The 27,277-nt window shown below is 38.0% G+C and overlaps 1 protein-coding gene across 6 annotated transcripts in view; it reads right to left on the reverse strand.

Annotated features, from left to right (window-relative positions):
- The window catches only part of LOC114453917 (dipeptidyl aminopeptidase-like protein 6), a 312,385-nt gene that overhangs the window by 155,079 nt on the left and 130,029 nt on the right, over positions 1–27,277 (reverse strand). Inside the window, exon 1 of one of the 6 annotated variants that reach the window (XM_028433927.1) lies at positions 188–337. The exons of the other annotated variants lie outside the window; for them this stretch is intronic. Coding sequence (XP_028289728.1) covers positions 188–244 — 57 coding nt within the window. The 5' untranslated portion in view covers positions 245–337. Of the gene's footprint in view, positions 1–187; positions 338–27,277 lie in introns of those variants that run through there. 6 annotated transcript variants of the gene reach the window in all.

The following is a 27,277-nucleotide window of genomic DNA, read 5'->3' on the forward strand; positions in this document are numbered from 1 at the left end:
GTAACGATGGACATAAAATGACCAAATCGTGACCAAATATACCCGCTTCAAGCGACTGTGGCGCGCAGTGAAGAAGCCCAATACCGCGAGGTGGAAAAAAATAAAAAAATAAATAAAAAAAGCTTAGGTCACATAAGTCATCATGCACAGTTATCTGCATCGTCATCAGTCGAAGCGGGTTCGCTACCTGGTCCTGCTGTGGAGACGCTTTGGAGCCTACGCTGCCTTCCTTTGCTGTGGTCATGGCGGGATGGAGAGGCTGGAGGAAGCCGACGATCCGGTGCGAGAGACGGAAGAAAAGCGGCTCTGTTCACGACTGCAACCACCCAAGGTGTGAAATCACAGGCAGGGAGAGAGAGAGAGAGGGAAAGAGAGAGAGACGCTGGATGCGGGACGAGCGCGTGCAGCGGGTCGCACAGCGCGTGGATGCAAATCGGAATCAGAGATGCGCATTTAAACTTTAACACGGATTCATCCAATGTTAATCTGAACCATTATATAAATCTGACACTTCCATAAATATAAATAACCAAAGTCCAATATAAGGTCTGTGGGCCAAACAAGGACCACCAAGTCATGTTTGATGGTCCTAATATGCGTAAAGGGCACATGACACCATTTTCCATGAATGGTTGAAACAAAAGGTCAAAACGTGTCAATTCACTTCTGTTCTAACACTATAATGCTGTGCAAAAAGCATGTAAAAACAAAGTAAATCGAGATGAACGTTTCCTGATTTTTTTTACATGTAGGTTGTGTTAGAAATTGCATACCGACGTACCACTCGTACTAAGTCTGATGTCAAAATTAGTATGCACTGCCTTCACATAGTATGAAAAGACTCAGTATGTGAGAAATACCCAGATGTATACTATATTGGGACATTTTTTTTTTTTGTAAGTGTGCATGATGGGCACACTTAAAGGTTTAGGACCCTAACCTAATCCGATAAATAAATAAAACACGTGTCCGTTATCTTTGAAAACAAAAACAATTTTTTTTTTTTTTTTTTTTTTAGCAAAAATTAATTTTCTGGTCAGTAGCACAATGGCAGGTCTCCATAAATCTCAAATGTTGACATGAAGTCTGTTTCTGTGAGTTTTGTGGATCACGTGACCACATGTTGATATTCTACTTGGTCACGTTCTCACTTAAAATGTTTTCAGAACGAATTAACAATATATCAATAGTGTGCTTCAGGTTTTTGTTGTTAAAGGTTTGAAAAGCATCTTGGGAAACTTGGAAATATACTTCAGTGGGAACGGTCAACATTGTAATCATACAAATAGTGTATAGTAGACAGTAAATAATCATTAAGTGTGTGAAGTTTCTAGTACGTTAGTACGCGATTTCAAACACAGCCTTATGGCGCGTTCACACCGAACGCGACTAAAGTGACTAGATGACATTCAAAATCAATGTAAATGAAGCAAACTCACTTCAAGTGACCCGACTTGATTCTGTTGACTAGGTCCTGCGCGACCAAGTCGGTCAAAGTTGAAAAATTTTAACTTTTCAAGCGACAACTCCCCCGTCCTTTACTGTCTGTAGAGCCGAGGCTGCAGCCCCTCCCTCCCACTACAGCTGTCTCACTGTACACTTCATAAACTTACCGGGGCAAAATGAAAGCGGTTAACTTCTTGAATAAGCCTCCATTCTGAGTGAACTCATCCTTTAGTAACTCTGTAAGTTGATCATTTAAACTGTAAAAGTTGTCAATGGTAAGTGTTGTAACCGTATGGCCAGAGAAAAAGTGATGAAACTGAATTGCCCCTCTGGGATAAATAAAGTTTTCTGATTCTGAATTCCTCTCTCTCCAATTTAACCGGCTCCACGCACACACACACACACACACACACACACACAGTTCCCTAGTCATCACATCACTGGAGCGATGGAGTGACCAAAAAGCACCACTATGTTCAAGCGACTCATCAAGGCAACTGTAGCGACTGCAGTCGCACCTTTTGATGTGACGTCCAAATTCTTCTACTACATCTGACGTTAAACAGTGGTTGACATCCACCATTTGATGCATCACCACCACCACCACTGGTTGAAACTTGAAACACAGCATTTACATTGCAGCTCTTTATTCAACACATTATGCATGTGACTTTGTGATGTACATTTTTGGCAGTAATTCATTGTCGGAATAAAATCTACCAATGAAACAATGATTCAGGTGCATGAATTTCCTTTGACAGTAACCTTAAATGTACCACGTTTTTTTTAAATTCTGTCAGAATAAACTAAAGATTGAACATGATCTCATCGCTTTATTGGAAACCAATAGATTGTTTGGACAAAGTTGACTATTTTTTTGGAACACAATGGACCTCATTCAAAACGAGAAAGAAAAAAAAACATTTGTATCAGGGATTTTGTTAGTATCCATTAGGGATGTAACGATTCACTCAACTCCCGATACGATTCGATTCACGATACTGGGTTCACGATACGATTCTCTCACGATTTATTTTACAAAATGGGACTGTAGACAAATTTTTTTTTTGGGAAAAAAACTAGAAAATGCTCTACTATTTTCCTTTTGTTTTTCATTGTCAAAAGAATTCCTTGATAAACTATTCAAAACAATGCAATTTAACTAAAAATAAATCTTGAATGAAATAAATAAAGGAATAATACAAATGAAAATGAAGCCTATTAATGTAAATTCTGGTTCTATAATAAACAATGCAAAACTGCATAATAGTTATTTTTCTTTTTAAAAGTGCAACTGAAAATGTATTTTGTGCCTTAACAATTGGACTTTAAAAAAAAAAAAACGTCATTGCACTGATAAACGTCATATTTGTTTGGACCAGCAGAGGGCGCTGGTAACCCAGTGGTCGGTTGGCATGCAGATATCTTGCAGTGAAGAAGAGAAGCTATGCTAGCAGACAGAGCTAAAAGAAAAACGAGACTTTTACAGATATTCAAGTAATATTACAGATAGTGCAGCGTTTGCGGCCCGACACTACGGGGCTAACTAGCCGAATGACGAGGACACTGAGTGGCTGCCGTTTAACCGGATGAACCGGGTTTTATTACCCTCAAAAACAGGCTAATACTGGGTTGGAGGAGTGCCGGAAAATAACAAAAACAGATAGCTAACTCAAATAGCCACTGGACGAGGTGTCTCTGTTTTTCTCTTCCCCCCTTTTTTTAGTTCCTCTTCCGCTCCCAACAAAACTGGCCTATCCGACTAACTAGGGCAACTCCTTCCCCCACAACTTCCCATCAATCCCCCCCCAAAGTCCTGCAGGGTCGCTACAATATTCTTTCGGTGCTAAAGGGGCAATGAATCATTTATTAACATATTTAAGAGTAGAAGACGGCCAGAAAGAAAGTATTAGCAGACTCCGCCCACCGCCTACACTTGTACACTTGCCCTCTGCTGGTTAAAAAAAGTACTGCGATTCAATTTTCAGAAAATCGATATCAACCGTGATACCTATGAATCGATTTTTAACTGCCTTACGATTAATCGTTACATCCCTAGTATCCATTGATTTATTTGATTTTCCAGTGTTGGTTAGAGAGCATTCTATAAGTGGTTCAGAGAGCTTGTGTTTGTTCAATGGCAACAACACGTTTTGAATTTGAGAAACGACAACAACAAAAAAAAAGTATAGTCTGACTTACAATAATCTATATTTTAAAGGAATATTTAAGAAAAAATGTATTCACAGCATCAGAATCAGAAACATTTCATTGCAAGTATAGTTTACACAATAAGAGGATTTTTTTTTTGTTGTGTTGGCGCAAACAATAAATATAGAGGAAAAAAAGAAAAGAAAACAAGGACAAGTGCAAGTAGCAAAATAAAAATAATAAAATGTAATTAGAAAGTCAATGGGAAAAAAAAGGGCGAAATGACAATGGAATTTACGCTGTGGCAACAGATGTAGCTTACCTGAATCCATCACACATTTACTTTTTCTTGTATCAAAGAAAAACAGTTTAATTGGACATTTCGTCACCTTCCCCTCTACTATGCCATGTTGCCTTTTGCTAATAATTTGCTTTAGTTATACATTAAGTAGCCTAATTATTTCCTTCTTCATCAACTGATAATGACATAACTCTGATATTATTACCAAATTAATTGAGGCATTAGTAAAAGCCGTAACACGATAAGTAGCTGCCGTGTAATGTATCAGGATTGAATATAAAACAAGTGCAGGAGTAGTGAAGTAATAACAGGCAGCGGGGAGAGCGATTGGATTACGTCGAGGGTGGCTGTAAAAGTTACGACCCAGTGGGTGATGTAGTTGCAATGAAGTGGGAGTTTTTAGGACTGAGGCAAATACTAGTCGTAATAAAGTTCAGTAGGTCTGAAAGTTTCCTGAACTCTTTGGGACTGCAGCAGGAAAAACAAAGTTTTCATTGCAGGAGAATTAATAAGAAGCCCTTGTGTTGTCTACGTAGGAAGATAAGAGCTTTTCACGAGCCCATTCGGATGATTAGAACCACTACCAAAAAAACAAAAACTTGCACATTCCCAATTAAACACTGATTTACTTTCCCTTACACTGAGATGTACCAACGCTTAATAATACCTCCTTCAGTTTGGCTCTTGATATTCGAGAATTGTAAGTGAACATTGCTGCAGGGGTAATTAAAATCAGGTGAACACTGGGTGAAGTCAATTACCACAGAGTCCCAAATGAATAGCTGCGCCGCTGCTTCACAGTGTGCGGAAAACAGGCCTGGTTTCTCCACAATGAGATCTCTTAAGATACCCTTGAAGCAAATATGTAGTTTCTTTGTGCCCAAATGTTTTTCTGTGGCATGCTTTCAATCAAGCAGCCTTATGAATTTCTGTTTTATCTACATCCGCACAACTTCTCAGTCCCCGGAGGGAAAAGTGTTTCTCAGAGTTCATTACCACCCGAGCGGAGAAAAGAAAGAACCTTGTTTATAGTGTCTACAAGATCTGTTCATTGGATTTTTAACACATGAACTGAAGGACATGAGGTTAGGGGCCAAAACGCTAACCCAACATTGTACTGTTGTTAAAGCTGCTGGTAAAAAAGATATTTTCATACAAAAACAGTTTACGCCTCACAGATCAACAAATCAAAGATCATTTGTCTGAAATAATATGTAAAAGGTTGAAACTGTTGATTGAAAGTTTGTTTTAGTCTCCACTGTGAACACACTTATTGACATTGTCGGAAATGTTTCATGCATTGCATTGTGGGATGCACATGTTTTTACTTCATTCTTACAGTGATTTATTGTGTTTCTTTGTCAGAAAAGGAGGACATTTTTGTTCTCGTTTGTTTCTGATATTCCTTGTGACATCACCTCACTCTTAGATACATTCAATTTTGGTTAGATTTGGATCTTTCTGTGTAAACCCTAAAATCAACATCCACCGTTGACGAAGGCCATGTTGGCTGAAACGCGTAGGATTACTTTTTAATCTTTCTACAGCCCAAATTTTAATAAAAGCTTTTTAAGATTGCTTCCGAGTGCCTCAGAAATCTTTGGAATTAAGCATACTTGGATCCCCTCCCTGAAGAACAACGGGGCAACTCCTTGGCAGAACTTCTTCACACCCATCCAACACCCCATACCAACCTGTCCCTCAATATACATCAGCCATTGTTTTACCACAACTTCTAGTCCATGAAAACACCAGATGTGTTGGGAAGTCGATCTGGCAGTTTTTGGGGGCAAACGCAATAAATCACAGTAAGAATGAAGTAAAAACATACACATTTGTGTTCTTTTTTAATTTTATGTTAGGTTGAGGTTTTGTTTATTGAGACAAGGTTTTTCAGGAAATGTTTTATCTCCTGACATGCTTTGACTGTCAATGCCAGTCTTTGTCAGAGGAGTTTTGCTGATCGCCTTTGATGTTCCTTTGAAGTTTCACTTGACTTCCATGTTATAGTTTCAGAGCGTGAAAAACTTTGTCTGTACAAAAAAAACCTCAACTTAACATACTATTCAAAAAGAAGACAAAATGAATCTCGCTGAAACTATTACATGGAAGTCAGGTGAAACTTCAAAGGAACCATCAAAGGCGATCAGCAGAACTCCTCTGACGAAGACTGGCAGTTGACAGTCGAAATATGTCATGATATAAAAAATATCTGAAAAACCTAGTCTGAATAAACAAACCTCAACATAAAAACAAACATTTGTATTGCCCTCACTATCATAAAAGTTGCTTATCTGTGATCTATGGAGATTCCAATAGATCAGCAACAATCTCACCCCTCCCTTCCAGTTCTGTGTTGAAGCCGATGAAGAGCGTTCAGTATCAGTTCAGTGAAAAACCCTTAAGTCCTTAAAATATGCTCAGTCAGCACATTTTTAATCATGCCAGTAAATGAAAAAGGGGCAACAGTCTTCTTGACTCGACATCAAAGAAAGTGATTTATGAAACGGAGCACCTTCTCAACAGCCAATCCATCAGGTCCCAACTAATGACGGCCACCTTTGGCCACGGCCCCTATTGGCCGATGACGGATGCTATGTAGTGGGACCGCGGCAGTGGACAACATAATAACTGCCTCTGTGTGGCCGTGTTACAGAGTGCACGGAGCTCATGTTGACAAATGGGCTGAGGAGCACAGCAGTGATGGATGCGTTGGTGGGCAGCAACTGTTTAAATACACATTCCTGAGAAGTTAGAGAATTAACTGGCTGACTGACAGGCCCAAGTGTCCAAACAAATGGAGCCATCCTCTCACTGCTGCCTCATCCATTCACTTTCAATGGGTTGGCTTGGGTGGGCTGATGAACTGGCTGAGAGTACTTCTGACTAATCAACTGCACTTTCTGCCACTGATTGTCCTCCTTTGCTCATTGTGAATGGAGTACTGATTATTCACACATCATGTTCTCCAATCGACCAGCACGCCATGATGCATGGATGTTGTGAAATTGGTACTTCATATCAATTCAAACTGAGAAACCAGTGATGTCTGTTCTCATGCTGATTCTGGTAGCGTATGTCAGTGGTTTTTAAGTTTTTTTGGCTTAAAGGTGTTGTTATATGCTATTTTTCACCCTCTGAAAAGTGACTTTCTGAGCAGTTCTAAAAACAGGCTGTTTTGGGGCCTACTTATGCATATTCATGAGTAGGCGTGTCTGTAGATGCAGACTTCATGTCTCGCTCTTGCGAGGGAGATCAGTGATCACCAAAGCGATTTTCTTTTGCTTTGCACACACTCGCTATTGTTTTCAGCCAACAAACGGCACATTACAGTAAAACCCATGGCTATTTAAACGGCTATTGCGATTGTGAGTCAGACAAATGCTGCTCCACGATGTAGCAGCAGCAGCTGAGTCAATCAGCTGAGTCAGCTGCTTCAAACACTCTCCAAAGCTGCTACGTCGCTTTCTTCTCCACCTCCCCACTACTTATTACATGAATAGTCCATTCAAGATGATAGTCCACTGTTTTGTCCAATCGCTGCGTCGCATTAGGTCACAAACACGTGAGATCAAGTCAAAGACGATACGAGGCGATATAACAGATACTAAAAATGGAACTGCTCCTGGTGCTATACCATTGCTGCCCACTGTCTATTCTATTTTAAAGCGCAGTGTTTGTTTTATCATTGAGATAGTTTGAGAGGGAGGAGCTCACATTCTTATATAGAGTAGGAGGAGCCAGGATTGTCAGGAGGAGTACCCCTTATGTCCTACTACTACATTTTGCTCAGAATTCTGTGAAAAAACAACTATAGAGCATAATGATGGATTAAATGAGTGTTAACACACATTGTAAATAATCTCATTTTGTAAATAAGTGAATGAAACAGTATTTATTGCCTCCTGAATAGATTTATTTCTATAATGTTAATCATTTATGGTCATTGCCCTTCTGATATGGGACCAAGACTGACCTTTTTATTTTCAGTTCATGTTCTAATCAAGATTATTTCTATCAACATTTTGTGTGTTTTCTGTGATGTTATGTCTGTTTTTGGTGTCATTTTGCTTTTTTTTTTATTATTCAGTATATTTTTCTCTTATTTTGTGTGTTTCTGTTGTCGTTTTGTGAGTTGCTGGTAATATTCAATATGATTATCATTTTTAACTAAAAATAAACATTGTAAAACCCCATATTTTTAATGCTTTCATTTGTTAATTTTCCTCTCTCTCTCTCTCTCTCTCTCTAGTACCCCTGTAGTGCCATCCCATACCCCAATTTGATAAACACTGGCTTAGTTGATGCAATGTTTGCAAGAAGAGGTGAGTAAAATTGGTCGTTGGTCAAAAATGCACCAAAATCATGGCATTTAATTCCACTTTTCCTTCCGTAGTTTAATTTAGAAACTTTAAACAAAAGCAAAGGCAGAGCACACATCTCTGCTTATTTAAAGCAAACAATTGTTTCCTCAAATGCCATTTTCATTTAATTGGATCCATCCGGAGAACTGAAACACACAATCTCTTCAAACCCACAGGGTATCACAGGAATTGTGCACATGACAGTGAAATCTGCTGTGATTTTGATTAAAATGTAGTGTCTAAAAAACAAGAGGTAGAAACTGCATACTGAGGGAGGATAAAAAGGTGTAAAAATGTTATATACAAGACCAAAACAAAAAGTCTATTATTTACACTTCAACATGAGAAAATAAAATCTCCTGGAAGGATTCACACGTTCGCCTGCTTCACTGTGTCCCAGGCCACTCATTTAGTGTGAAAGGGAAGATAAAATATTGTCTTTTCTGGATTATTATAGAATGCTGGGCTTTCATAGAATGCATTCTGTCACTGTATTTGAGCAAAGCCATCCATCAGTTGGATTCCGATATATCACAGCGTCTGATGTTGCAAAGTATAAACAAGATGTAAAACAAGTGTAAAGAAGTGATTCGCGGATGAGTTACATTGGTTCACTGCTGAAAAATCCTGGGTTTCTACATTGCAATACATTAATAAAAGTTGTAGTTTGCAATAAATACAAAACATAATAAAATAAAGACTTTACGTGAAAGATGCAGACAGGCATGCATGGATGTTTTTACATGTTTTTAAGATGGTTTTACCAGCTCAGGGAAGGTTCACCGTACATAATATTCTGTGAATCAGTGAGTCAATAACTCAACTCACCTTTGATTGTTCACCTTACTACGGTTTGCTGCTAAAAAATCATATCAACACTGTACAATTTGAGTTCCAGCAGCTAATGTAGCTGACGAGGATTTCCTGTCAGTTTTGAGCAGATCAAAAAGTGCATTGGGAGCATGATCAGCTGTTCTTTTAGGTTGCCTTGTAAAATTTGGCCAGGGACACCAGATGAAAACTAGCCTCTTTTGACTACATTCTGTTTATTAACATGCATTGTCTCTTTTAAATAATCAATCATTTCAAATAAACTCAATTCAACAATTTGAGGCGTGTCTGGGGCTATCATGATGAGAAAGCAGCTTTACTTATTTGCCTTTTAGTCAAAAAAGTTCATTTCAACAACATACAGTAATAAAAAAAAATAAAAACATTATTTGTTGTGATTATTAGATAAACACTGAAAAAACCTCAATTTGAAAAAGATACTACCATCAGAGAGATGGCAATGTGTGTTTCACTAAAGGTTAAGCTTTGTAATTAGGGGTAAAGCACAGGAATTTGGGGTGTTGTGGGCACTATTTTGGGCTAAAGTAGACTTTACAAATGTCTAAAGCCTTTTTTTTGTTTTCATTTCATGTGTTTTGTCATAATGGATGTTATTTTTTTCTTTTATTTTCCCTTTATGATGTGTGTTATGTTGAACATCTTACAAACAATAAAAAATATTGTTTAAAAAAAAAGCACAGTAACTTTTTGCTTCTTTTGCAAAATGGCTGTGTGATCTACTTTTGGGTCGTGAACCCCAATCTGAAAACCTGTTGAAGAGGCTTTTTAGTAAAAAGCAACAGTATCGCCCTGGAGAAAGGTGGAGAATGATGTGATTACAGCAGCAGTGCATCACACGGCTCTATGAATGGTCTCCAACTCAGATTCATCTTTCCAGCTGTAAGTCAAAGGACGGAGTGCCACATATTTCCCACCCTCTATTTGTCTGACACACAACAGTGAGCGTCAGAATATTGGAAAAAAGTAATTACTTTTCCATCTCTGTGCTTTCTCTCCCCGTGAATAACCTGTGCACAGTTTTACATAAGGCCCACCTCGGATTCTTCCTCTTGACGGGTGTGTGTGTGTGTGTGTGTGTGTGTCAGTGTGCAACACTTCACACCAGGTGTGACTCATCAGCCCTCGCATCACTCAGCCATGAAATGTCCACAGCCTGCCTCCATCTCTGCAGCTTTGGGGCTGATGAACACATGAATTCAGTCGATTCTGACAGGAATACTTCATCCTATTGGCCCTGCTGGGAAAGCAGGAAGCCAACAGCCAATCAGAGTCTTGGAGAGCATGATGTTTTAGCCTAAAAGTCTTCCTGCTTGTTCTTATCTTTATCCTAATGAGGCTAGAATTTATGACTAAAACGATCAGCATTTTTTATTTATTTATTCTTTTTGCATTTTACTGCAGTCTCGCTCCAGTTTAAGTGTGTTCATTATATTTACACTGGTTTTTAGGGTCTAAATAAAGCTTTATCTAAAACAAGTTCTGATGAACTACGGCTGGACCGGCGGAACGTCTCCGCGCCGAATAGCACGTACCACTGTCCTGAGTAAAAACCGAGTAAAAAAAATAAAACTGTGTGATGTAAAATTATTATCCATGTTGAATTGCCTTTGAAACAATATATCACACAACTATGTTCCGATAAATTTAGAAATGACCGGAAAACAGGGGTGGGGCACCCTACCTTAATCCAAAAATAGCGCTACGAGCGTCTTGTCATATTCATTCATAGAGTATTGATACCAAACTGCATTCCGATCTAACAAGCACTAACGGAGGGGCGCCCCCGTGACACGTACGGGGTAATGGGCCACATTAATATATTGGTATATGCCAATGATTCGTTACCACCAACCGTCGTAATATTTGACTCGCATTAAATGAGAAATCAACTTTAGCTTTTTTTTTTTTCTTTCTTTCGGGCCCCAAATAGAAAATCAGGCTCCAAGCGTCGATGCGTACACATCCATAGATTATGCCTACTAAATTTCAGCTCGATCTGTTCCTAAATAACAGAGGAGTAGCGATTTTAACTAGTGTACACAACAACAACAACAAAGTCAGTGGCGTTTTGAGTCCGGTAGCCCGGCCTAAAAATAAATACAAATTTACTGTTTTCCAATTATACACCTTATTATAGCCTTACCTCTGATTTTGGGTGTTTGTCACATGAAATTTTATGCATTTTACTACAGTCTCACTCCAGTTTAAATGTGTTTATTATATTTACACTAGTTTTAAGGGTCTAAATAAAGTTTTAACTCACAACATTTTTTGTCAATAATACTCAATACAATGATAAATTAAATGTAAAATAATAATGTAAATATATGATATAACATGTGCATTGGGTTTATTATATTGGAGATGATTTTAGATTAAATTAAATTAAAGGTGTACAATAACCTGTTTTAAATTCCAAACTCAAAATAAGACAAACTGAATATTTGGGGAACCAAAGAGTAAAACTACATAAAAACAGGTATGAGTACTAAAAGACATACCAGTAAAATTCTCACAAAAAATCTCTTTTCATACGTTAGTAAAAAAAAACATGTTATTGGCTTAAATAGAATTCAATATACTCAAGAAATTGCTTTTTGGCACACAAAAAATACATTTAAAAATAGATGGTTATAGTCTGGGTGGTTTGAGAGTCGAGTTTAAAAAAACTTTAAAAGCAAAAATTATCTAGAAATGTATCAGTAACTCTCCTTCACAGAGGCTTTCACAGTGTCCAAACGCCGTCTGCTTTCCTTCCAGGTGTTTTTGCAGGTGTTGAAAAGATACTAATTACATATTAGTTCACATGTGCTGTGTGGACATCCTCTTCTCTTTGAAAAGGCTTCATTGTCATGACAACGGCAGCTGCTTCATGCTTTAAAAAAGGGTCTATTCTTTGTTTTGAGTCCATACTTGACATTTTGCATCCCACAATGCACTGCACACACAGCGTTGACTCTGAAAAGCCTTTTTGAATAGACTAAGAAATAAGCAAACATCAGCGCTAAGTTATTCTAAAAATCAGATCTTAGTCTTTTCTGGACTTAGGAGGAGCTGAAAAGCAGCTGATTCAGGGGCACAACTCTTCTTCCACACTCTCACTTCTACACGGCGCTCGCTAACACATTTAAAGCATGGCTTTCAAAGTCTGGCTCAATGCAACACATTTCAACAGCTCCTGATACTGATCCACACACCATCAAAGGCCTGGCTGTGCTGAGATAGATTTCAGCACCACTTAATGGAGAGCGCCAGCCTTGCATTTCAACGGGACGCCTTTTCAACAGGAAGTGGGAACATGGAGGAAAGTGTCAGCACAATGTCTTTTTTTTCTTCCTTCTTTTGCAGAGAGTGCGAGAACAAAAGTACAGGAAATGAAGTTCCAGGGCTCCCATGTCAACAAGGTGCTCACAAATATACTGTATCTAGAGGTAGATACGCCAGAGTACATGTATGCTAATGAACCTGTAAAGCCTGTTGTTACTAGTTTTTAAATCAAATCTAACAGTAAAAGAGCATCTTTCCAATAACAAACTTTTTTTTGGCTTAAGTAGCCCCTTTCTCATCTTTCTGAAACCAACATTAGAACATTTCTATCATTTTGTGTATGTTGTTGTTTGCCTGTCCTTTTTTATTATTCAGTATATTTTTCTCTGATTTTGTGTGTTTGTTGTCATCATTGTGTGTTGTTGGTATTATAATTATTTAAGTAATTCTCTCTCAGTGTGTGTGCGCTTTTGGTGTCGTTTGGTTGTTTCTTATGTCGTTTTGTATGTTTCTCTGTTTTTTTGTGTATTTTGTAGTGATCTTTATATATGTACATATATGTATTTTTCTCTCATTTACTGTGTCTTTGTTGTCATTTTTTGTGTTGCTGGTAATAGTAAGTATTTTTTCTCTCCTAGTGCGTGTGTTTTTGGTGTTGTTTTGTGTATTTTGTTGTTGTTTGTCTGTTCTTTTTTATTATTCAGTGTATTTTTTCTCCTATTTTGTGTGTTTTTGTAAGTTGCTGGTAATATTTAGTATGATTATCATTTTTAACTGAAAATAATTATAACACCCCATATTTTTTATGATTTAATTAGTACATTTTCCCCCCGCTCTCTCTCAAGTACCCCCTGTAGTGCCATTGCATACCCCCATTTGAGAAACACTGTTCTAAACTAAGGTAAAACGTACCTCGTCTTTAACCTGATTTTCACACAGCAGTTTACCTCTTCCCCCAGAAATCATATCCATCTTTTATCCTTTGATATACTTAACACAGTTGTACTAAACCAAAGGGGAAACAATGCTGCATTACAAAAACTGATGACGCCAGACAAGCCCCCATACACGCTCAGTGGAGTTCAGTATTAATGCATAATTGCTAAACCTAGACCAAAAATAAAAACCCACTAATACGTTAAAAATTATGAAATTGTAAAATCCCATTTTTAATTCTCCTTAGATAATTTATAATTATAACATTGAAGAAAAAAATATTAAAAGGAAGAAAAAAACCCCAGTAAATTCCAGCAAATCCCAAAATTTCCCTCTTGAAAGCAACTGTCAATCAAAACAATTACAGCAATAGGGAAAAAAAGCCACCATAGTGAAACACTTTTCACTGCAGTGTTAAGAGAAAACATCATGTTTCTATTCCTAAAGTGACTGAAGATAAAAGAAGACGTGCCTTCTGCCTGCCTGCCACACATGCTTTGTGTATGTTCGTCTATTTTTACTTTGGCTTTCAAAAGACACTACATTGCTCACTTGGTTGAAAAGAAACATGGGAAAAAGGGTTTATTATGAACAAAAATGTGAGCTCTGCTTTTACTTGATAACAATCAACTAACAACGTAAAAGGAGAAAAGCCTGAGGTAAGCACAGAGAGAAAAAGAAAACTCCACACCGAGAGGAGCCAAGTGTCCACCCAAAGGGCTTGAACCCACTGCCTTCATGCTGAGGTAGACGAGCAATTATCCTCTTTTTTGTTTATATTCAAGATGGAAATCACAACACTGCAAAGCATGCTGGGAACGCTACACTACGCTGTTTGTTAGAAAATAGTAACAATGACCCAATTTTTCTGTTTCAGTTTTTACTTAAAAAAAAAAAAAAAATGAGTAAAAAAGGAATAATATACCAGAATTAAATCATTGTACTTGTAACTAATTAATAATAATAATAATAATAATAATAATAATAATAATAATATGACTAGAAAAATACAGAAAATGATGGAAAATACACAAAATGAGGGAAAAATATACAGAATGACAACAAAAATACCCAGAGTGAGAGAATAATTCATAAAGTAACACAAAATGACTGAAAAATACACATTACAACCAAAAAATGATATTAAAAAATACAAAACGACAACAAAAATGAACAAAATGAGTCTAAAAACACACAAAATAAATCCAAAAACACAAAAACAACAAGCAGACACAAAATGAGAGAAAAATATACAAAATGAGAACTAAAATACACGACTTAAAACAAAACACACAATTAATTACTACACCCAACATCCCTTTGAATAGTGAATATAAGTAAGGTTTTATTAAACCCTGGCAACATTATAAAACATGTAGAATTGTCTATTTTCAGCTCACAAACGGCTAACCCTAAATGCTCTGCAGACAAGCTGCAAACAACCTAAAAAATAGGGCTGCAGAAACACGTTCTCAGCATTGTAATGTGGCCGAGAGTAATTCTGTAATAATGTGACAGCGTGTAATGCATCACAGCCTCCCGTCATTGACAGACAAAGGCAGGTTGAACACGGCTTGTTTCCTTCATGCATGAGCTAAGAACGTCCTACCAGGCGCTATTTGTTGCTTATCCGCTAATCCTCAACACAAGGGAGAGGTTAAAAACACCCCAGTTTAACAAAGTCAGACATCCCAGCTCATAACACGCAATAATACACACTGTATAGAGGAAGTATGTCTAAATGAATCAAGAAAATACCACAGAGAAGACGATAAAGGTGTTAGCAAAAGGATTAGCGAGCTAGGCTAATCCCTGAGTATGACTCAGCCAAAAATTAAAGCGACAACATGTCTAAACCAAGCCGTTACAGCATAAATTGCGAAAGATCTACCTTTTTATTAGCAAAGCTGTTTTTTGGTTGATTATATGAAATGGTTTTAAGAATGTTCTAACTTTGTTAGAACTTAAAAACGTCCAGGCTCGATAGTTAGCGCTTCTGCCTAAAGCATTGATCTGATAGGTAAACATTTGTAAATAATGGATTCAACGTGTTGCATTAAAACAGCAAATTGAAATGCATCAAAAGCTGTTGCGGCTCAACAACGTCAAATAGTTCTAAAGTGAGTGGAATTTCAAGTGTAATTTATTAAAAAAAAAATGAAAATAACCTGCACTTTTATTTGATTACTTCAATAGTAAGTAAATACGGTCTCCTATGTAAAATGTAGCACATTTTTGTCCCCTATTGTCAGACGTGTGACAAAATGACTGATAGCTTTTGGTGAATATGTCCCCAAACAAAAAAAATAGCCTAAAAAAGAACTAGGAACATTTTCCCTCTTTATTTTTAAAAATAATTGTTCAATCTTTCAGACTACCCCCTGCAATGTGATCCTGTATCCCTAGGGGTACACGTACCCCTGTTTGGGAACCATTGTTCTAAAGCACGGCCTGTACTCATTCTACTTTCCACATGTATGATGAACCTATCCACAGCTGTGTTACTAATAATCCAAAGATTGTTGCTCGTCCTAGTGAACTTGATTCATTGAATGGATCATAGTTCTTCTGAGTCACTCACTAAATTACTGAGTCGCCAGGAAGTCCTCAACCTGGTTCCCTAACCCAGATCCTTTGAGTCTTTGCTGCTTTTAGTGAGCGTAACCTTATCGTTTCGTCCAAGACCCACGTAAACCAGATCATAATAGTCATCTTTTCCAAGAGAGTGTAACCAGATTATTTGAGCCCTCTCTGTTTCCGGGAAGTATAATCAGTTTGTTTAAGTCCCAAGTGAGTCTGGTGAGTCAATTGTGCCTCAGCAGAGTCCTCTACCCAGCTCCTGTAACTGGATTGTTTTGTGTTCTGGTAGTTATTGGTGTTTCTGGGATTCTTTCAGTAATTCCATTCAATTATATGTTGTTTATGGTGCGTTTGCTGACCTTACATCTTTTGTTTAGCCTACTTAGCAGTATCAGCCTCTCAGAGGACTCATAGGATCCAGGATAATGGAAGCGAGGGATCCTTGAGAGATCAAAGATGTTACCCTTTAACCCGACCAGCTCTAATTACTACAAAAGTAGTGCTACCTCTAGGCAGACAACAACAAATACCTGTAAACTGAATTTTTAATTTGGCATTAATGCAGACAACCGGTCTTAAATCCTTTGTTTTAATTAGTAGCTGCACAAACATCAATGTAAATCAGTGGCCTTTTGTGTTTCTAAAATGTGGGTTTGGTTCTGTTTTTTCATGTAGTGCATTAAATATTGAAGCTGCACCTAAAGCTGAATCTAATTTAACACAGGTGGGACACTTTATGTCTGTGTGTTGCAAACTAATGTAATGTGACCACAGTTGCACTTTATTCTGTCATGGTTTTCAGGAAAACCTCTTCACAAGACTCCAAGAAGAGTGCTGAAAGCATTTGCAGAGAAATGAGGGGGAAAAGCACCTAATGATATATATATATATATATATATATATATATATAAACAAGATAAAATAGCAGTTTAATATATATATATACAAACAAGATCAAATAGCAGTTTAATATAAACTATATAAAAAGGATAACCTGCTCTCTAATTATGTGCATGTGATGCAAGAGTTATGGCAATGCTCTCCATTAAAGCATTTTCAATAAGCACAGAACAAATAAAGTGTGCGCTTCAGCAGTTTTGCTCTTCCGCCTGAATGAGAAATATCACAGTGGCTTCAAATAACGCAAACATCTTCTTTATCCCGCTGGGGCATTACGGCGAGGCTCATTTTCAGAAAAATGACTTCCTGCTCTTGTGACGTGATAAAATAAGCTTTCCCTTGGCCTCAGACTTTGTAAAGGTGCGTCTTACACATAAAAAGGTTTATTTTGGGTGAGTTTAAAGAGTCCTTTGTATGAACCACTACTCCTGCAGCCAATGACGCGCTCTCACGCTCTCCACCGTGATGAATCACAAGCCGGAGGAATATATTTCACAGTGGGCCACGTGTCCTTTCATCACACCTCTCATTCCTTCAACCTCCACGGTGGTTTCAATCCTCGCACAAAAGCTTTGTTGTGAATTTGTCACTGTCTGGGGCTCGGCGCCGCGTTAGCCATGCCCTTGGGTTCCTAATGGAGGCCGGCCCCTCTCGGCCACGCTGAGGCGAAAAGACGATGACTCGGTGAGGTTTTGGACAAGTGGGACCCCTGGCGCCACAGGGGAAATTTGAATACAAAGACTTCATGGACGTAGAGAGTCTTGACACATGGATGGTGTGCAGCGGTGGGCAGAATGAAAGGTGCAGTGCAATAGAGGCTGAAAATGAAAGCGACTCAGACAAGGGTCGCTCTGTAATTGGATCTTGTTTTATAGAGTCGGGTAAAACTATTCTACCTGAAGCATCTCTCAAAAAGCCTTCAGTGTGACGAACAGTCGGTATCTTTATTTGCAGCGGAGTAACAAAGTACAGGAGGGATGGGAGGCGTTTGTTTTCGCACCCTAAAGGCTTGAGTCGAAATAGGAAATATCTCACTCTGACTTCAACCTGTCAGGCAAAGGGCTTTATTTCTACCACAGATACTTCTCAGATGTATAAAGCGTGCGCACACTTCTGGTATTCAAATTAAAAGCAGTTTGTCTTGAAACTTGGGTTAAAGCCTAGCGTTGGTGGACATTTGATGAATTACTTTCTGCCATATTATTAATTTATGAATGAACCATTTCCTTTCTCGCAGCCAATTAAAAGCTTTTAACTTTTTGATATGCAAATTACTTCCTGTAAAAATACTGAAGGAGCCAGATGTCTCCAAAGTAGCCGAAAACCTTGGTAAAATATAAAGTTTGCATTAATGTTACATGGTATTGAAATAAGTATCTCAGAATATAAAATTGTCTCATATAGCAATTTCATGCAGCTCAGTAGGGTAAGTTTATTTCTATCATGTCAATCACCTGATATGAATGTGAAGAAAGATTATTTTGTCAGTATTTTTTGCACTTATTTAGAAACCATACAGATAGACCAAATCAAGTAGTACCACAAATAACCGTTGGGGGTAATGTAGTCCTTATTATCCGTTCTGTTTTCCCCTTGAGGCATGAATTAGAAATTAGTTTTTGAAGAAACTTTGCCATTAAGTTTTATTTCTTTCTTTACCATTAGTTCCAAATGTACAATTTCTTCCACTTACACCTCTTTATTTATTTATTTTTTACATTGTTGCCATAAACTCTGAGTTATCCTGAGAGGATATTTGGTTATATTTTGGATATTTGATCTTTGGTATAATTTTGTGCAGCCCGCAACATAAACGTACAAAATGACAAAAATACACAAAACAGCAAAAACTACAAACACACGAAAACAGAACAATATACAAAACCATAACCAAAACACTATAAAAACATACAGTGTAACAGAAAAATATACAAAATGAGTCCCAAAATAACCAAAGAAAATATACAAAGCAATAAAAAAAACAAAAGAAAAACATGAGGTGGATGCAAAAGATCTAAAATGACTCCAAAAAACACAAAAGAGACAAAACCTTTCTTTCCTGTGTTAATTCCCGGATTAGTCATTATTGTAAATGCTGACATGAATGTTGATCAGACATCACATTTTGTGGCCCCTGCAGTGGTAAAGTGTATTTCATGCCAATGTTTAGATGTATTTTGCCAGTGATGGACTTCTAATCTGAGCTGATACACTGATTTTCTACTTGAATGAAGTCGTAATGAGCCTCTTCTGTTTTGAAGGAATGCTGTTGGAAACCGTTACCTTTTGCAATGCCAGTCTAAAAACTCATCACAGAAAATTAAGATAATCTCTTTGTTACAAATAACAATATGCGTCTTTAAAGCGTGACTGTTGAGTGCTCAGTAAAGGCTTTTAAAGAGAGAGTCTTTATTTGAGGCTTTGAAGACAGAACAAATCATCCCTGATCACAGGCTGATTGAAGAGAAGTAATTACAGGAGAAAAGGTATTCAAGATATGCAGCTTATACCCGTGGAGTATTCTTTTGTGCCTGGATGACTTGAGAAAGATTTGAAATATTAAAGGTGAGATTGCCAGCGGGGGGATACTTCCTCGAAGCAGGCAATAAAATAACTCATTAAAACTCTGTGTCTCTAAAGACAGAAGATAAGCAGGTGGGCGAGCTAAACTCAATCTGACAAACCAAATATCAGACGACTATGATCAGTTATCAGAATCACACCGATATCAAGCTTTTCTGATTCAATGTCGAACGCTTTCCGCACAATCTGGAAATGACGTACATCATGTTACCAATTGGACTTGATTAGACAATGTGTCTACAGCTGTGTGTGTGTAATTGTGTCTTAAGCTCAATCAAGAAGGACATTTCGATAGCAATAAAGTGAGCAGCAAAAGTTTCGACCAAAAGCAATGCAAGGCTAATAAACACAGAACGAGCAAACTAATTTATACGTCAATATTCAAATGAACAACTATTTAAAAAGGACACAGAAAAGCTGCATTTGAATACAAAAAGAGGTGACCAAATAAGCTCCAGATTATGATAAGGTTTCTTTTCTCCAGCAGACGTGTTTTAAAAGTCTTGATTAGAAAAATTAAGCTCCGTGCAAATTCCCAGCACAAACCTTTTGACATAAATAATGCACTAATTTAAAGACACAAAAATCATGTCCGCAGAGCCCTTTAAAACCACCAGTGTTGCCAACTTATCTACTTTGTTTTCATTCGTAGCAATTTTTCAGACTTCCCTAATAACTTATTCTCCACCATGGAGGTAATGTCTGACTGTCCATCTGTTAATGTGGGTGTTACTTAGCAGGATATCTCAAAAAATTCTGCACAAATTCAGTTGAAATTTGGTGAGCTGATAGACAATGTTAAAAGGAAGAAGAAGTTTGATTTTGGAGATTAACCGGAAGGTACTGTAGATACAGTATCCAGAGTTGTTCGAGCACAGATATTTCAAAAAGTTATGAACGGATTTAAATAAAATTGGTGAGCCAATAGACAAAGTCAAAAGGAAAAACTATACGGCTTTAATTTTGGAGACGGTCCAGCAGGTATTGTGGATACAGTGGACCATAATGTAATGGATGTTTTGCTGGTGAATCTATGCCTCTAAACTTGGTGGAGGTTTGCGCTCTGAGTGCTCTTGTTTTTTTAAAGTGACTATCAACAAATCTAGTGACTTTTATCGGTGTATCTAGCATCGCTTTAGCAAAAAGTCGTTACATATCTCGCGTTTGTTTTCCTCAGTGTTAAGTTCCGCGACCTAACAAAATGGTGGTTCTGGTCGCTGCAGGTGGTTTGGGGTTAAAGCTGTAGAGTGAGTGCTCCTTTCTTCATTACGATAACTCTGTCCAAACCCAGAATACGTCTAATCCTATCTTCTTTTTAGCTCATACATTGACTCAATGCACTGTAGTCTCTGATGTATAAATCTCTAGACTTTCCAAATAGGCTTTCATCAGCTTAATCTGGCCATTTATTGGATGAATGGATTGCGAGACAACAGAAATACACACTCTACAGCTTTAACCCCAAACCAGCTGCAACGACCAGAACCACCATTTTGTTAGGTCACAGATTTAATCATAACACCTGTAAGACTATGCTGAGCTTTTCGCGGTGACCGTGTCCTACGAACAGGCAGGTTAAATAACTCCCTGACTCTCAGCAATGAAGAAAATAACCCGACTAAACCTCTAGTATTATCCATGATCTTTTGATAGAGCTTGCAATTAAAATTCACCCTTTAAAACCAATTTAGTTCTGGGGCAAAAAGAAAAACCCAGTTGGATTTAAAATAGACTAAATCAGAATTATTCAAGCGTTTTTATGAAGGTTATACAACATTTTTCCTGCTTTTGTAACTTATGTTGATATTAATTCATGTAAATGACTACTTACAGTTCATAAATAATCTGATGAAAGGCAAAGCAGTGAGTTACTATAGAGGCTTTTACTTAGTTCCTGTTTTGCCAGTAATTGCCACTTTTAAATTAACAAAATTAGATGCTTTTAAAGAACAAAAAATGAATCGCAGTTCAAAATATCTGTAACTGAATCTGTTTATTTGGGACGTGACAGGAAAGGTACATTTAAAAGTCATGTGTAGCAGTCTGGGTTAAGTTCAAATGTAGTTTTTTATTCAGATATCTATTAACTGATTTGTTAGCCCCAGACTAAGAATCTAGATCACAGTCCCTCTTACTATAGTGAACGGTCGACTACTCTATTGCCCGCAGTAGAGAATTCGACTTTCTGCTGTTGTGCAGCGAGGGACATAAACAGCGGAGAGATTTCCCATCGGCCAGGCCAAAAACCTGCAAACTCATTTACTTATAACAGATTTGTGAGCAAACGCACAGTGTGACTAACATCAAGCCTGGCAGACAAAGTGTGCAGTGCTAGGGACAGGAACAAACTGTGACTTCAGAAGTCAGAGGGAAAATTATGGCTGACAGATAACAGAAGAGAAGTTCCTGCGGCCAACACGGTCTCATTGAGACTCCGTAAAGAATGATGAAAGTCATGCACAGACATTTCAATTTGGATTAAAGCTTAAGGTCTACAAACAAGACCTAGAAAGACATTATTAAGATGGATAGAGTAACGCAAAAAAAAAAAACTTTAATCCTGTTACACTTGAGTTTTTCTAACGAGGCACAACAAAATGAATAAATAAAAGACGCAGACAAACAAACAGGCACAGCAAACAATTAAAATTAGATCGAAACACTGCTTCATGTTCTCCGGATATTTTCCTGTCGGCACAATGAGCTGAACAGTTAAACAGATGCACATTTTTATTGAGAGGAAACTCTTATGAGAGGGGAGGAAAGCAACAATACTTAGACTGTCAGTAATTTTAGAGTCACGTTTCGTTCTATAAATCTCAAACAAATAAGATTTCTAACAAGCGCTAACCCTATTAAGCATGTTTGGGATGCAAAAAAGACAGAAATGACATTTAATTAGGGAAACCCATGAGGGTATTGCTTTGTTGTGAAACCATGACGATTCTGGTTCTCAAGACAAGCTTTATACTGAAATACATCTTCGAACCATGAAAAAATGAGTAGGCCTGGGCCGATAATTGGTAAATCAATTAACCGGATGGTAAATGAAAATGAACTCGGTAAGTTTGCCGGCTTCGGTATAATGCCATATGCATGTGTATTTGGCTGCGCGCCTGTCGGCTGCAGAGGCTCGTGTTAGCAACGGATATTAAACAGCAGATAACTCAGTCAGTTCTAATAATTTCTCAGTGAACCTGCAGCGTAATTACTCTAAAATAGTATTCCACCGCCAGGCAATCTTAGATTTAGGTCAATCAAACCGTTAACCGCGGCAACTCTGGACATACTACGTAGCTCCGGATTACTATGACGGCTACACCTTGCGGCCTGCCTGCCAGCGGAGGAGACGTAAGCGGTGTGATCGGAAGCAGAAGCGGGGATGGCGAACGGGGCTAGCAACCAACCAAGCTAAGTCTAAGTATTTTGTTTTCCTCGTCTTACGCCTCCAAACAGGCTGGATAACGAGGGGGTTCACCTTCAGCACCTGCATGTTTGTTCTATAGTGGAATGAATGGAGTAAACTAGAAACAATTTGGTCCATTCTGTATGTTTTAAGACTGAATGAAAATGGAACAGAATAAAACAGGGGGAGGCGGGGCCACTAGCGTTGCTGTTTTACAAAGGTTCTAACTGGATTGGAAGTGTTACATGTAAAGGAATGCATATCCCTATATACCTCTGTGCCTCAATGTTTCATATTTATTGCAAGTGCAATTCAGTTTTCTGTTGTGATTGAAAATGAATGCAGAGCTTCATCTGAAGTGTGTTTTTAATGCGCTGTGATGAACAAGTGGTTCAGATTATTATGACAGATAGGTTTAGCTGTTGGTGTATTAGCTGAACTGGTGATTATTTTACCTGGTGACACGTCACGGCTGAAGTGTCTCCAATCACACGGCTTCATGTTATTTCGTGCAAAATATGTATATGATTTGCCAGTTGTCGGTAATTAAATGTTCCACAAATAATGTTTTGGGACACATTTCAATGGGATTTTTATCATTAAACGAGTAACTGAGGGTCTAGCTGTGTGGCTAATGTTGCTCTAGCCACCAAATCTTGTGTGATTTTACCGTTTTTGAAAATCATAATCATAAAATAAGAATAATAATCTGTAAGTACACAAGAAAACATCTCATTCAGAATTATCACTTGATTTATTTAATTAGCCTACTGGTATTGTCAGTGAGAAACAATACACAGAGCTAGGGCTGCAAGGTTTATCGATAACATATCGCAATCAAGGTTTTGACGACTGCAATAACGTAACCTCAAGAGGCTGAGGTTTTTTTGTCTTTTCTTCTGTCTCTGGCGTTTGAGTGATGTCCACCAATCAGAATGGTGGAGCCTTGCGTTCTCAGGTTCAGCTGGAACCGATAAAAAGGTCTGAGTTTCCATAAAGCAGATCCTAAAGTGTTTTGACAGACGCTCTGTGATTCCTCCAGAAGAGGGCGCTGTCCAAATAAAACCAAATATTTTTGAAAGTAGATTAATGTGTTTTGTTCTAATGTGGGACAATTTTAGCAATAATATGTTGATTTCACAGTCTCCAAGTAACATGACTTCCTTCACTCATCATTTTAGCAGTTTATGCATTTAAATGTGTCAAATATAAAAATCGCAAATCGAAATGCAATCGCAATAATGGTCCGAAATATCTCAATTCTCAATTTTTAGTCAAAATTGTGCAGCCCTACTAGAACTCTGCAATGTTTGCCTGAATTTGACATAGTCTAAATCTTAAATTCTTCTCCACACAAAGTCTTGTGTGTAAAAGCTGAAAATCCTCTTTCACACAAGTACATGGTGGCAAAGGGCATCAAAGACTTGACAGCACGTTTGGCTAGCGCAAAGCTATGTAGCTCTCGCCATATTTGCATTTTCTTGACGAGATTGTTTCTCTGGCACCAGTAGAGGGTAGTCTTACAGAGCCCAATGTGTAATTTGTAGCATGGCATGCAGGCTCCTGACTGCTGGTCTATTTATATTCTAGTTTCCAATGATGCCACGCTGTATTTTATTTACCACCTGTGACATTTTGCGTTCCCCACTTTGGAAACATAGGATCTAAATCATACAAAATGCTAATTTCGTAGCAGTAAAGGTAACTGACTCTACAAGAAAAAAATAATAAAACAAAAAACCTTGGGTAAACCCTTGAATTGAATTTAGAAAATTTGGAACTGAAAATCAGAGGATCTATACTGAGTGGCTCATGAAAAGCAGAATTAGACGTAAAGAAGATGATCTGAGTGGATGGATTTAATTTGAAAAACAATAATTCAAATGCAAGACACTAAACTCAAATGCAGGCTTTGGACGAGCTTATATTTTCTGGTCGTTGTCTAAAATTGTCTAATTACACAATATTGTTTGACGTTTATTGAAAAGTAATGCAGTATATGATGAACCTAGGGGATTCAGAGTTAAAGGGCCTTTCTGATATATCTGAGCTTCCTGTGAGGGTGGAATGGAAACATGACAATCACCACAATCAGAAACCACTATTTGAAAAAAAAAATGACAGCTTTAGCTACATTTGAATGCTCTCCCTGTCATCAGTGGGGAAGAGTCGTCAGGAAATATCAATGCTGAGCGTGAGTCAGCCAGTGCCTGGTGCTTTTTTTGGGGGGTGGGGTTGGGGGGGGGGATGAGCACAGGGCTGTCATATCAGACAGAAATCAAAGCAGTGCATGGTCGACTGATCAAAGTGTCAATGAGGACCTGGGAGACTCTCCCGGCTTCCTGCTGAGCAGAAATACAAGTTGTTCAAGTAAATTCTTCCTCTGGGGGGAGGGGAGGAGTCCAACATGCCTTCAGATAATCTAAATTGTTTCCATTGACAATATAGAATAACAGAGTGGGAGGAGATGGAGAAGATTACACTGCTCTAGTGTATTATTTATTGCACATGGCCTCAGATTCATGTTCACCACATGCAACTCTGTTCAATCATCCTCAGTCAACCAATTCCACCAGAGACCCATAATGCAACAGCATTACATTCCATGATATCAGTTTTAAACATTAGTGTGAATCGATTACAAATTATTTGCCACACACTGAATCGTCAAGTTCTTGCACAGGAATTGTGTTAATCAGTTACATTTGATAAGGTGAAATGTGTAATAAATGCATTTGTTTTCACAAATAACACTGAAAATGTAAATTATGAACAATGTGGACTTTGTTAAAGGCTAGTTAAAGTTTTTAAGATTACTAAAAACCTCCTGCCTATCCTCCTGGAAGTACTTAAGGTCGCTGAGCTTGTAAGTGGGATGTTGAGCAAGTCCCCTGCTCCCCAGGCACCGCAACATGGCTGCCCACTGCTCCTCAGGGATGGGTTAAAAACAGAGAACCATTGTCATATATGTAAAAAACACAGAAAAAAGAGAGAAGCTGGGTGGAGTCTTCATTTGCACTGAAATTGCATGATGCGGCTTATGGAAAGCAATGTGTGTATCAAAACACGACAATGGCTAAATGGAAAAAGATGGCCTGTCCTGGGTGGTAAATTACTGCCCAAAAACTAGGCCTGGACCATGTATTGATATAGGAATGTAACGTATATCTCAATGTTTAAAATACTAGTTTGTTTCCCTGTCGTCTTCTTCATTTTTTCTCAAACTTCTCTCTGCACCACCGCCGTCCCTCAGAGTTGAGAACAACAGAAAAATGCAATCTGTAAAGAAATCCAAAAATAAGTTCTTACTGAAGGTCCAAGCACCACTACAGTAATTTCCTCCACCATATTCATGTACAATATACTGTAAGCCAGATAGTTAAGTCTATCCAGGCTTATGTCCCTAAATAAGCCACGCACCACAACACAGCCTTTTAATTTTGCTCTGTACGTGTTTGGTTCATAATTTGTGGCTGTTTGTATCTTACTATGCAGTGAAGGGCCTTAACATGTTGATAATGGGCATTATGTGTGGCATTATGCACCAGAGACTTTGACCCAGAATCGTCTTTCTGGTAAAACTGTGAGAAAAGAATATTGAGATATGATTTTTGGTTCACAAAAACAAACAGTTAAAATCCAGGTTTTACCTAGATGATGATGCTGCTCAAATACATGTATTAAGAGTAACTTATTCCTGAACAGGAAAATATTGGTACTTGGCACCAGTGGCTGAACATTATTTGGTTCAAGAATGGTTTGGACCAAGATGTCCACAGAAGCTCTTTTTATACTCTGTCTTATTTTGTTTGTTTTTGGTTGAAAATGTCTTTGTTTTTTTGACTGGTGAAACTATTTAGGGAGTATGTTTTGTGTGTCATGGACCACATTTCTTCCCGTACGGGGATGGGGGAGTTTTTGGCCGGTTTTCTCGCATCTCATGGCTGCGCTAGCTTTCAGTTTAATGAAGAATGGACATCAAATGATGGACGCAAAAGTGGAGGAGTGCCAATTTTTCAAAATATAATACACCACTGAAAATAATATATATTTAGTTTTTAAAAACATTGTTCTTCCTTTTGAGGCCAGGTACTAAATGGTCCCCGGACCAGTAGTTGGGACCACTGGCTTTAGGAGGAGAAGGAGAAGGAGAAGGAGAAGAAGCAGAAGAAGAAGAAGAAGAAGAAGAAGAAGAAGAAGAAGAAGAAGAAGAAGGTATGGTGTTTAATAGAGTCATTAAATCCATACAGGAGGTTTGAGGACTAACATGACACCATGAATCCGTCTAAACTCATATGGTTTCCAACCTTTATAAAGTCTAATGAGATTTCTCCTGAACATGCTCAGATAATGAGGTGTAAGATTCACACTCCTTCCGTTCATCTCTTTTACTTGCTTTCAAATGATTCAATTAGCTGAGTGCACTTCTGAACACGCCATCTCTACGTTGGCGTGTATTCCTTTCCATTCCCTGTTGCAGAGCAAACTAAT

The sequence above is a fragment of the Gouania willdenowi genome, chromosome 20 (assembly GCF_900634775.1).
Source record: "Gouania willdenowi chromosome 20, fGouWil2.1, whole genome shotgun sequence".
Lineage (NCBI taxonomy): Eukaryota > Metazoa > Chordata > Actinopteri > Blenniiformes > Gobiesocidae > Gouania > Gouania willdenowi.